The sequence below is a fragment of the Pristiophorus japonicus genome, chromosome 6 (assembly GCF_044704955.1).
Source record: "Pristiophorus japonicus isolate sPriJap1 chromosome 6, sPriJap1.hap1, whole genome shotgun sequence".
Classification (NCBI taxonomy): Eukaryota; Metazoa; Chordata; class Chondrichthyes; family Pristiophoridae; genus Pristiophorus; species Pristiophorus japonicus.
Window position 1 is genome coordinate 104725022 of NC_091982.1, and position 13751 is coordinate 104738772.

General features: G+C 41.6%; 1 protein-coding gene across 1 annotated transcript in view; it reads right to left on the reverse strand.

Annotated features, from left to right (window-relative positions):
* The window catches only part of LOC139265749 (connector enhancer of kinase suppressor of ras 2), a 1063014-nt gene that overhangs the window by 289030 nt on the left and 760233 nt on the right, over positions 1-13751 (reverse strand). Inside the window, exons 9-11 of the mRNA XM_070883099.1 lie at positions 12660-12806; positions 9304-9437; positions 8628-8839 (exon numbers count right to left, since the gene is read on the reverse strand). Of these exons, the coding sequence (XP_070739200.1) occupies positions 8628-8839; positions 9304-9437; positions 12660-12806 (493 nt within the window). The remainder of the gene's footprint in view (positions 1-8627; positions 8840-9303; positions 9438-12659; positions 12807-13751) is intronic.

Sequence of the window (13751 nt, forward strand, 5' to 3'; positions counted from 1 at the left end):
CTACAAAACAACAGCAGTTCCACTTCAAAAGTAATTCATTGTGAAGCACTTTGGGGTATCCTGAGGATGTGATAGGTGCTATATAAATGCAAGTTTTTTTTGTTCTCTCATTTGCCAGACAATTAAGATGGGAGGGAGGGGACAGGAGATATACTTCCAAGACCCTCCCCATGATTCTGTGACAGGGTTCTGCAAGGTACTCCTATAAAAGCAGAAATAGGTTGTGAAGCCTTGCTATGGAAAATCACAAGTGTAATCCAGAATATTTTAATATCACATTGTTTTTTTATAATAAATGTTCTTTAGATCTACAGAAACAAGATTTAGGATGCATTCTGTGTTAAAAGTTAAATGGCCAGAAATTTAGCTGAAATACTAAACATTACTCCCAGCAATTTGATGATTTATGACTGTATAACCTCTATAACAGTAGTTAGAATCATGAAATTTTACACCACAGAAGGATCATTTTTAGCCCACCGTGCTTGTGTCATCTCTCTGCCTTTTCAAATTTTACCTATCAAATAATTATTCATTTTGCTTTTTGAAAGCAGATATGAAATCTGGTCCCACCTCTGCTTCTCAAGGGGCCTTACATGTCATAACTGTCATTCCCTTAATTAAAAATTCAGCTCTTTCTTTGTGCTTTAAATTTATGTCCTCTGATTATCGACTCTCAGATTAGTGGAAATCATTTTTCCCTAGTTACCTTATTAAAACCCAACATGTCTCATTCTCCTCTTAACCTTCTCCATTCTAGTGAAAAGGCACTTAATATTTTTACCCTTTCTATTTATAACTAAAGCCTCAAATCCCTGGAATCATTTTAGTACATCCATTCTGAAGCTTCCCCATCACCTTGAAATCCTTTCTAAAACAGCACACCCAAAATTCAACACGATACTCAGTGGCCTAACTAACAATGTATAGATTTCCATTAACCTCTTGCCATTTTTCTCATCTTCCTTCACAATTTTGATAGCTTTTAGTCTTCCTCTGTTATCCTCTGTATTCTGAATGCAGTCTTTCTCCTTTTAGGGAGCTCCTTGAAACCACAGGCTATTTTTAAGAGAAGTTCCTGTTCAGAAGGCTCAGCAATGAACTGGTTTGCACACGTGCGGATAAAACATTTCTCAACATGTTGGACATCAAAACTGTTGTTTACAATACAATACAACGATTGTGAAGCAGTAAACATCACCAGTAAAACAGAGTAAATTTCAGATTACTTGTTATTTCAAAAAGGTTGCTTCTTTCAATGAAAAATAGAATCATTTGTGATTCAGCGCTTAAAATGGAGTGCTACAATGTTTTGCGTGGTATAGTGGAATAGACTGAAAACAAAATATCTCAGAATCTGATAGGGAAATGTGCTGGGTTAAAGTCTGTTTAAGTGTGGGGAACTAGACAGATGTTTTTTTTAATTTGAATTTTGATTAAAAAAAATCTCAAATCAAACAAAATATGGATTCAGAAGGTTGCCTCGTCTGGGAGACAAGCAACAGACCAGCTGATTGATGATTCAAGGGAAATGTATAGAGAGGGGAACTTGAAGGAGGCAGTGTAAGAATAAAAGTGTTTATTAATTGATTCTGTGTATGTATAAATGTTAAAAGTGTAGATTAACGGAAAGGCCTGTTTATGTTGAGATAAAATGGAAGCCCACAGATTGCCAGCATGGGCTAAGTTTTGTAAGAAACAAAATGAAAGCCCCCAGAGCTGCCACATGGGTTTTGTGTATTAGAAAGCCATTTAAACTAATAAGAGATGGCTGAGCCAGACCAGACGCCACATGTGTGAGGAGAGCCAATAAGGAAGGAGCTGCCCTAGAACCAAAGTCCAAACGGGAGGCTTTCTGAGGACAATGGCCTTGAGAAATATAAAAAACCGCAAGCCAGGAACTTTTCTCTCCTCTCTTCTCTCACTTGGACACACGGCACGACACATCCCTGAAGACCAGCTAAAACAGCAAGCCATGTGTCCAAACCAGCAAGCAAAAGGGACGTAACGTATATCACTCATTATTATAACCTCATTGTAGCTCTGTTTTAACATAATTGACAACTGTTAGTAATGTGCATGTGTGTGTCTTTTTAAGATAACTGATCACTGCTGCTAATGTACATGTGTGTATGTTTTTAATAAACCCTTCCAATTGTTTTGAACGAATCGTCTCACTGTCCAATATAAGCCCAGAGAGATTCAGAAATCTTACAAAATTGATGGAGAATGCGGGCAACTGGCAAGACAGCTTTTTGATGATTCTTTTGAACAATTGGAAATCTCGGGAGTTGCGATTCTAACCTGTGTTGTGATTATAATTGAAACAATTAAACGGATCGGGAGTTGCGTCTTAGGGGAGCAGTCGTCTCGATAGTTGTAACTGTTGAAGTGGGGTGGGTTGGAACTGTTTAAGTGGGGACCCACCAGTAGTTATATTCAAAAGACACAGGATGAAGGGAGCAGTCATGGACAGAAAGCCAACAGTAAAAAGTAATGTTGAGCTAGTTTATCAGGAGAAGTTGTCCAACAAGCTCCCAATACAAGATGCAGAAGAGTTAAGGGCACAGGCATAGCACGAGGGTAGACCTGCGTCATTTAGGGAGATGGTGAGACTTATACAGGAGAGGGTAGATAGGGGAGAGCTGAGATCAAAATGGCAAACAGTCTCGTGGCATTTAGCGCTTTTTATTGTGCCAGGAGAGATGAGGAATTAATGAGGCAAGACGCCAAAATGATACAAAATTTTAAAGAATTGCAAGTAAAAGAGATTCAGTTAAAAGAAAGAGAGATTGAAGTTATAAAACAGCAAAAGGAAGAAAGCCCCCAACTTGTGAAGCAGTTAAAAGAGGGAGAAATACAGCATTTACGACAAGAAATTGGCCACTTAAACCACAGTATTAAGCAAAGAAGGAGAGGCTGAACAGGCAGCTTCACTGCTACAGCAACAAAGCCTTTCAAACTTAAATGCCACTGCAGCCGTTATTGAAGCAAATGAAAACAAATTAGAGTTAAAAAAAATAAATTGGAAAACTTGAGGCTCCAGCAAGAGATAGAAGATGCTAGAGCTGCATTAAGAGAAGTCATTAAGAAGCCACATAGGGAGGCAGATCACTCCCAGTGCCAACTAGAAATAGCGAGCCTGAAAAGTAAGTTGGGGAGCAGCAGGCCCTGGTATCCGTAGTAATACGGGGAGCCATAACAGAGACAGCAGAAGGGGACGAGGGGGGAGACAGATTGGGAAGAGGAAGGAAGTTAGTATAATCCCCAGGAGAGTGGTATAGAATGGGATACCTTGGAGACACAAGAGTCAATCGTAGCCGTAGTAACCACTTCTCACGACAGAATGCGTACGGCAACATCACCAGTAACCATACCGACTCATGGCCCATATCTGGTGCTGACGCCACGGCGTGTAGCCACGAGTTGGGGCCCATTAATGATGGGGACAACCCACTGGAAGTTCATAGGAGGTAGGCAAATTTCTGGAGGGGTCACCCCGAGTTGGAAGAGAGAGACTTAACACGAGTCCTCTTCTTGGCCTGTTCCACTTCCCTAAAAGATAATCTGCCAGAAGCAGTCCTCCAGGCTGCCGCAGTGGCCGATGTGCTCAGGACCGAGATCCTAAACTATTTAGGGATCCGAAACTTGAACTTAGTGGCTCTGCTTAATCAGACCAAGCAACGGCCAGAAGAGACCCCTAGAGCCTTCAGTAATCGCCTGTACGATATCTGTCAATATACCCAGTACCAGGCACCCGCAAATGCTACAGTAGGAAAGAATCAGGAACAATTTAAATCGATGTTCCTGACCCAACTCCACCCTCTAGTTAAAACCACCCGGGGAATAGCCATGAGGCCCACCAATCAGTGGACAAATATAGAGACCAACACTCAAATAGCCTAGGAGATTGTAAAAGACCAGTTAAAGGGGAAGTCACCACCCACTGCAAATAAACCAGTGTCAATGGTGGAGGGACCTCGAAACTACCCCTTTAAGGGACAGTGCTTTAATTGTAAGAAGGTAGGCCACTTGGCAAAAGACTGCAGCAGACCCAGATCAGCACCGAACCATGATGCAACACATAGATACCCCCCAAGGGACGAATCCAAGCCCTCTGGGACAGATCAAAGATTGGATAAATTGATAACCCTTATACAAATCCAAATTGCCACGGGGAGGATGCAAAATCATTTACCGGTGCACGCAATCGCTGATGCGCACTCATTAGAGGGACCCATTCAAGGACGTATGACTGGGTTCGGCCCCCCCCCAAAGATTGGTCGGAAGTGGGGTTCCGACGTGATGGTAGCGGGAGACCAGTCGTCCTTGTTATCTTAAAAGGGGACAGGCAACAGATTATGCTTATTGATAGCGGCTCAGCCATTACCACCATCCACACCCCATACCCTGAACGCCAGGCAGCGGCGGGCAAGGGTTATATGACCCTTAAAGGAGTTAATAGTGATACAACCACCGCGTATACAGGGAAGGCCACTGAACTTCAGTTGGGTGGCCTCACCTGTAAGGTCCCAGCACCTATGCTGATGACCACCTCCGACAGAAGGGGAATTTTAGGGACTGATGTGTTGGATCAGTATGGCGCGGTGATAGATTATAATCAGGACTGTGTTTGGATGTGATTGGGAGATAAGGCAGGATTGATAGAAATTTCAGATGCTCACTCGGTTTTTGCTATTAAAAAGCCCTCTGTGTATGATGCTCCAGGGAGCGAAAATGAAGCTGTGGCAAAATAAATTCGGGAACACCGAGCGGTGTTTACCACGTGCAAGCATGACTGTGGAAAAATGGCAGGCGAGGAATCTATTGAGGGACCCCCCCCCCCACTCATTCACTAAACAGTATCCCATCCCAAGGGAGAGTCACCCTTACATCCGAGACACCATAAAATCCCTAGTCGAGCAGGGTGTTCTTAGGATAGGCACTTTCACGACCAATTCACCCGCATGGCCGGTTAAAAAGCCTGATAGCAGCTGGCGACTGACTATTGATTACAGAAAATTAAATTCTGTGACACCAGCCTGCTCACCGGCAGTAAGAGAAACTCCTACCATATTATCTCAAATTCCTGCTGGTTCCAAGTACTTCTCGACCCTCGACATTAACAGGGATACTCCAGAATCCACTGGCAAAGGGGAAGACCAGTACAAATTTGCATTCACATTTGAGGACCAGAGCTACACCTGGACATGCTTGCCGCAGGGGTTCCACAATGCCCCCACGATATTCCACAAAAGAATGGCTGCAATCTTAAAAGACTTTTCCCGCCCTACCTGCTTGCTGCAATACATAGACGACCTACTGCTGGCAACCGACAGCATGGAGGAACATCTGTCCTTTTGCACAAACTTTTGACATTGTTGGCTCAGGCGGGACTAAAGGTGAATCCTCATAAAATTCTGACAGGTTTAGATAGGTTAGATGCAGGAAGAATGTTCCCAATGTTGAGGAAGTCCAGAACCAGGGGTCACAGTCTAAGGATAAGGGGTAAGCCATTTAGGACCGAGATGAGTAGAAACTTCTTCACTCAGAGAGTGGTGAACCTGTGGAATTCTCTAACACAGAAAGTTGTTGAGGCCAATTCACTAAATATATCCAAAAAGGAGTTAGATGTAGTCCTTACTACTAGGGGGATCAAGGGGTAGGTGAGAAAGCAGGAATGGGGTACTGAAGTTGCATGTTCAGCCATGAACTCATTGAATGGTGGTGCAGGCTCGAAGGGCCGAATGGCCTACTCCTGCACTTATTTTCTATGTTTCTATGTTTCTGTGAAGCAGTCACCATTGCAGTTGCACATAGCTCAGGAGCTGTGGATATTGATGGCGATGAACTAGCACAAGGCAAAGCACCAACCACTGGTTATCAAAGCATAACTTTGTTGGTGCTTAATGATGGGATATTCCAGAGACCCAGTATGCTGAGTGGCCTTATATGTGAGACATGATAAAGCTCTTCACAAATGTAAATTTTTCTTTTCAATTGAGTTGTATGGAGATACAGATCTTACTGAGTCTGGCATAGCACCAGGACCATATTGTGACGTCACTTGCATATTCAGTTTTGTTCTACATATTTGAAACAGAGAAAGATACAAGGCAATAGGGAGAAAGCAGGGCAGTGGGATTAGTTTTGGATTGCTCTATCAAAGAACACATGATGGACTGGACAACTTCTTTCTATGTTGCAAACTTTAATGGTTCTACTTGCCGTCTTGCACACTATATTGGAAAGTGATTTAGTTTGTGTGGAGAAGTTTAACATTCAGATATGCACTGCTCTCTGCCATGAGTGACATCATAGAAAGAAAGAAAGAGAAAGAAAGAAACAAACAAACAAACTTGCATGATGAACCATAAGTGAACAGAATCACTACCTTGGGAGAAAATATTACATCTAAGCCCAGGCTTTTGGAAGAGATTGCAACCGGTAACATTTTTTAATAATGATATTAAAAGGCATAAAAGATAAGTGAATTAATAAATTGAAAAAGTTGTTGTGAAAGAAAGAAAGAAAGAAAGAAAGAAAGAAAGAAAGAAAGAAAGAAAGTTGCATTTATATAGCACCTTTCACAACCTCAGGTAATCCAAAAGCGTTTACACCCAATTATGCAATTTTGAAGTGTAGTCATAAGAACATAAAAAATAGGAGCAGGAGTAGGCCATTCGGCCCCTTGAGCCCCTTCAACAAGATCATGGCCAATCTGCTACCTCAACTCCACCTTCCCGCACTAACCCATATCCCTTGTTTCCTTAATATTCAAAAATCTATCGATCTCTGTCTTGAATATACTCAACGGCTGAGCCTCCACAGCCCTCTGGGGTAGAGAATTCCAAAGATTCATCACGCTCTGAGTTAAGACATTTCTCCCCATCTCAGTCCTAAATGGCTGCCCCCTTATTCTGAGACTGTGACCCCTGGTTCCAGACTCTGCACATAGAGGGGAAACATACTCCCAGCATTTATCCGGTCAAGCCCTGTAAGAATTTTGTATGTTTCAATGAGATCACCTCTCACTTTTCTAAACTCGAGAGAATATAGGCCCAGTCTACTCAATCTCTCCTCATAGGACAATCCCCCTATCCCAGGAATCAGTCTGCTGAATCTTCATTGCACTCCCTGAATGGCAAGTATACCTTTCCTTAGGTAAGGAGACCAAAACTGTACACAATACTCCAGGTGTGGTCTCACCAATGCCCTATATAATTACAATAAGACATCTTTACTCTTATACTCAACTCCTCTTGTAATAAAGGCCAATATAACATTTGTTTTCTTGATTGCTTGCTGTACCTGCATGTTAACTTTCAGTGATTCGTGTAGAAGGACACCCAAGTCCCTCTGAACACCAACATTTTCCGATCGTCACCGTTTAAAAATACTCTGCTTTTCTATTTTCACTAGCAAAGTGGATAGCTTCACATTTCTCCACATTAATTCCATTTGCCATGTTCTTGCTGTTGTAACGTGGGAAATGGAGCACCATTCTTCCACACTGTTTCACTCTGAGTATGTGACAACAAAAATGGCATCTCAACATGAAAATACTAGTTATGCAGGCCATAAGGATGGTAGAAGCATCTCTCATGAACAGTCCCACTGTTGCTATGCAGACTTTGGCATCCAAACTCCTGGATGCTGTTATAGCCAGTTCAACCTGCATGGAGTAGGCTTGCAGGCAATTGTGATGGAAGGATTGCCAAACCTCCACTGCCCACTGATCGATACTTGCATTGAGCTGCTGCTGTTATGAAGAGTTGCCTTTTGCCAGTGGGATGCATGAAGTGGCACAGGAGCAGACAGTTGTCACTCATATCACAGATCCCTGAATAAGTAAGTGTCTTTAAGTCAATGGAAAGGAAAATCAGGCGGAGCATATAACAGGAAACCAATCTGTTTCTCCTGTTTTGCACCCCTACTGAAGTTGAATTTCATCTCCATCGTCTCTACCGTGGAAGCTTGTGGGCTCAAGTACTGTTTGAGGACTTGAGCATATAAGTTAGCCGATACCTTAGCATAGTCCTGAAGAAGTGTTGCATTTTCAGAGGTGCCATCTTTCCGATACAATATGTAATTGAGGCCCCCTCTATCTGCTCAGGTAGAGATTAAGAAAAACAGGGAGTTTTATTGGGTGGAGAATGGATGGGATCCTGTTATGCATAAGTTGCACTGTGAAAGGTTTTATACGCCAACTGGCCTTTAACTGTGTTCATACACTTATATGTTCTTTGGACAATTTGTCTGTTTTTGCTTTCTCCAAACCTCCCACTGCTCTTCACCAAGGACCATATTTTTCAACACAAGAATTTAGGTCCCCTTGCAATAACTAGTTACTTCGAGCAAGCACTTACTTCGCCAAAAAGTCAGCAATCATGGGTTAAATTGAGTACCAATAAGTTAGGTGAATAGCACAGATCCACATCTATCCTGATGCTATTTTTATTCTTTTGGGGCAATATTTTCTTACTTTGCTTTCCCCTTTCTGAAGTCCCTCAGCATTATGTACCATCTGCAGAGAGCAAGATAGATTCTAACTCGCTTTTAGCTGGAAAGAATACAGTTACTTTTTTTTAAAGTGAAATATTCCAAAATACAAGACAGATACCAACCATGAGTTGGGGTTTTCTCTCTTCTCCGGATACCGGTTGCTCTCCCTCTCTCATATTCAGAACTCATGGGCAGACCTTCTCCTTCCATTAACGTGTAACACTTTCCACTTTCGTGGTCCAGAAAATAGCTGGAAGACTCAGAACCCTTCATCCCAGACTTTGCCATCCCATACTTGCCAATGTCGTCACAAGGCAACATCCCCAATTCATCCCTTAAAGCAAGAACAAAAAGGTCAAGAACAACCAATAGTCCAAAGGCTTCAAAACCTGTCGACTTTTTGCATGGGTTCAGTTCAATTGCGTTCAATGGTAGCTTGGTTGGCAGGTCATGCTGTAGAATGCAAGGGTGTTTTGCTTTATAGTCTTTGAACAGTTCTAGTTTTCTCTGTGCATTGTGCAGTCTGGATTATCAAGGCAAAAGGGGAGCAGGTTCACGGTGAACAGGCAATCTGAGGACACAGGTGTCAGAAACACCACCAAAACAATATCATGTTAAGCATTTTAACTTTCACTAACAAGGACATTTTCAGTGACACAAGAGTAAACATGAATGGTACATTTATCAGCAACAGATGATTTGAAAAGACTGAAAAATTGGCATTTTCAGCTGATGTCATGCTAGTGATGATCGGCCAGTGTTTAAGGTAGAGCAGGAATTCCCTACTTAAAGACTTACCTGGGACCATAGATTCCTGAAAGGGGAGATAGAATAAAGACATCATGAAGTGTAGAGCTGTCATACTTCGATGACATGCCAATGGTACTAGTTGGTGTTGTGGAGCTGCTTGTAGGACTTGTTGGAATAACTGGCTGGAGAAAATGAAAATGATGTATGATTAATGCCAGAGACAAATTAGTCACCCCTGCAAATTACCACTGAGCATCCTTATATATCAACAGCATAACTGTTGCTGCCATGTGTTACAAAAAAGTCGACCCATCAGTCAGTGTTTGGTGGTGTTGGTTGAGGAAATAATGTTGGCCAGGACACTAGGAGGACTTCCTTGTTCTTCTTCAAACCTTAGTTTAACTTCTTATGTGAAAGTTGCCATTCCAAAAGTACTGCACTGAAGTGTCAGCCCACATTATGTGCTCAAGTCCTGGAGTGGGGCTTGAATCCACAACCTTTTCACTCAGAGGCAAGAATGCAACCAACTAAATGAAACTGACATGTAGAACACATAAAGCCAGCTTGGTGACATTTTAACATTTATATGTAGTTTCGCTCCCTGTGATGAAAAGCCAGCATCCTGAGCAGCAGATGTTTGACTAACACCTCTGATGATAAATCCTGTTCCAACAAACCTGGGGAAAACCGTAAACGTGACAACCAGCAGTCAGCTCTGTAGAACTGTGCTATAAATAATTCATTCAATTCCATAAAATATTGGACATTGATATATTTAGCAGTTTCAATTGTATTTGAAAAACTAAAATGACATGATGATTGAACACAATTATTCAAACTCGGATACATTCACGATTTTAAACAGTTCAATCCATTAAAAAGCACTACAAGGGTTGTAACATTTACTGAAAGAAAGTTCATTTTTACCAGAGTCATTATTTAGTCATCAGCATTGGTTGTAGTTTTTCTTGGTAAACAAAGCCTAAAAATGACTGCTGGGTGATTTGAGCAGATTAGTGCTAAAGGTGTGACCTTCCTTTGTCCACTATTGTAAAACAGGTGCGAACCCATTGAATATAAATGCATAACACCTCTGTTAGAACAGCGGACAGGGGAACTGTTCAACGACTCATTTTTCAAACAGCTATTTCCAGTAAATCTACTACTACAAAAGTGAGGCCTGAGGTTAAAGTAATGTAAATCTACATAAGTTTTATGTGTGCTTGATGTATGAAGTCATTTGACATTATAGTACGAACAAAAAACATTGCAAAGATATTTTGAGTGAGTTTAATTTTGCTCATCACTAAATTACCCCCAAATTATATTTGTTTTAATGTAATATTTGGATTAAATGAATATCCTACATTGTTATTCCTTTTTCCCTTAATTAGTACCTGCAATTTACTCTGTGCAGAAAAGCATCTCATTCAGTTTACAATTGACAGGGGATGGGGTAACACTATAAGACATGATAGGGAGTAAGAATTCCTCCCGCCGTAAGCTGTGAAGATTTCATCTCACAGTATTTCTGAATACTTTCTGAAAGAATAGTCTCATTAGAAGCAGCAGACCAAGGATACCTTCACAAATGTTCTTACAATGTCGCTATACATTGCAACCAGAGTAGACTAGGCTATTCACAGAATTACAGACACAATCAACTTGTTGCTTTTATTTTGTTGGACAGGAGTAAAATGTCAGTTTATTCGATGAACTTTGGGACATTTCTGAGAGATGTGACAAACCACCATGTGAATGCAACTTCCTTCTTTCTGTATGTGCAACCCAAGTAAACACAGAATGATTTCTTTCTGCATTATGATAGTTGCTGCCGGAAGAGAGAGCCAATATGCTTATTAAAGTGAGCACTAAGATCACTCTAGGACAGCTTTAAAGGATGAGTTCAGTAATTGAACGAGACTTGCTCCCTTTTTACTGCAGTATATTTCTGCATTTTTTTAAATAAAGAGCTCATGAAGAGGAACATCTTCTAAATAAGAAATTATCTGGTTGTTACAAAGTAGCAAAGCATTATAAATATACACTGGAGCCAAAATTGCCTCCCTCCTTGAGGTCCATTACCACCTCTAAGAGGGCGGTAAGGCCTTTCTGACCGGGAGCAGGCGGATGGGCCAACCCATCAGAAATTGCACCCGGGCCAGGAGCAGCAGAAATGGGTTTCTGCCTCGACCGTGTTGCCGCCCCGTCAGGCACGCACCAACCCTTTACCGCCAGGTGGCAACCCCTTTCCTCTCTGCGAGAGAAATTGCCCCGCAGAAGCGGAGCGGCCGCCGGTTGGTGCCCTCGACAGCTTTTCTCGGCAGGATGCTGCCAGCGTCCGCCCTTAAAAGGGAGGGTGCTCCGCTGTGGTGGCCATTTTATTTTAATTGTCGGCTGACTCTAAAGTCAGCCCGACAGTGGCAACCACAGGCTCAGCCGGGCCGCCAACAAACAGCCCAGCACTCCCTCTTGGGTACCGGACCACTGGTCCTCCCTGGTAGCCCAGTGGGTGCCATTAAAGTGGCTGCAGAGCTCGCAGCGGCCTTCCCTTTTAACTGAAGGGAAGGGATGTTGCTATGTGTCGTGCTGACATGCTCAGCACGACGCTGATGACACCACCCGCCTACTGCCCCACTCCCAACCCACTTCAGCCCCGCAGCCGCCCGAAACACCACCCCAAACGAAACTCAAACAAAAAGAGAGCAAAATCCCTCTATTCTCCGCCCCAAGGATTGGGGTCGAGAATAATCATTTATTTCAAAAGGTGCACCCGTTTGGGGCAGAGGGCAATTTTGGCCCCACTATGCTTTAGTCCCAAGTGAAACAACAGTCTTTAAATATTGTGCTTCCTAGAGGGAAATAAATGAGTTATTACAATGAATTGCTATACTTTCATTCAAAGGTGTAACAACTTGGTATCTAACTTGGTTTATTAAGCTTTGGGGTAATCTGAAAATATATTAGGATAACATAAAAATGCAGTAGCGTTGCTGTCTAGTATAGCAGAGATTGCTAGCCAAGAGGATCTAGACTGGGGTTGAAACCTCACTCAGTACCAACTATTATTAATAAAAAAGGAACACATCATTAGCTTATAATAGAATAATCATGTGATTCATTGAAAGATTGCAAAAAAAATTGTTATACATTTGCTAAACTACAAAGGAAAGGGTAAATATGATGATCGTTTATCTGCATTTTAAATGAGACAGAAAAACTTGTCTAAAAATAGAATTCACACAGGCAAGCTTTGTAATTAGTTACCATGGTACACTTAGCAAGTCATTTATCCATCCATGTTAAAATTGAACTTTTCAGCATATTCATCGGCCACATTTGTCATGGCGACAGAAGCTCAATTTGAGGGGATCGGACTGCAACTTAATGAGGGCTCAGTTTACCTGCAGGGCTAAGGGTTTCCATCTCACATTCTTCAGCAGAGCAGGGGCAGATGTGAGTGTGTTCTGTGGTCGTTTTTTCAAAGTCAAAATGACCCCATTGGGATCTTCTCTGAGTGCATTGACGAGGTTCTTCAGCTGCCACCCCACCTGGGACCAAGAACCCAAAGAGAGAAAGATAAAAAAATATTTCCTTTTCTGAACCAAAATGTTTCAATTGAATGACAATTTAAGAAAAATGTAAATAAATAAAATTACCTATTTTATGTATTTTGCATTGAAATAAATGTAGATATGCAAAGAGAGCATGTCTCCATCTAACACTGACAGCTATGTGAAACAAGCTATTAATGAGGCCATTTGGCCCATCTTAATTCAATCATCTAAAGAGATCCTAACATCCCCCATTATAGCATCTAAATGGTCGTCAGATGATTCCGGTATTCTTGCTGTTGTTACTCTATCTGGAAGTCTGTTCCACACAATGAATACAGTTAGGTAAACAAGTCAAAATTACAGAGAAAGTGAGGCAGACATCGACAGCTTGAAGTAGCTCATCAGGGTAGAAAGAGTTTATAATGTATGAGGAGCAGTGATATACAAAATAAAACATAATTGAGTGACATCAGACTATGTAACCCATGTGTTACAAAGTCCAATTATGTTCTTGTGTTAGGGACCAGCCTAGGAGCAGGCTGCTTGCCTGTCCTCTCTGTCAGGGTTGTTGGGTGAAAAGTACACACCCAGAAAGGGGAGAAAAGAAGGTGTTTCAACATCCAAAGCAACATTTAAGGAAAATAGAAGCATGGGCTTTTGCTGAGCTTTACTGTTTTCTCTTATGCCACTTGATCACTTAATATTAATAATCTATGCATAAATAATTGCTTCTTCTTTACAAGATTTGAAAAAAAGTATGCAAACAAGTTGAAATGGTGCTTTCAAAATAAATTGTTGTTGGTAAAATCTATGAATTACTTCTAAATGGATAAGTATATACATCACCATCATATGATGTGACTTTCCATGAGGTAAACCGTAATGCATTGTCTATCTGTATCGTTAAAACTCACATGTGTACAAATTAACCATCACAGA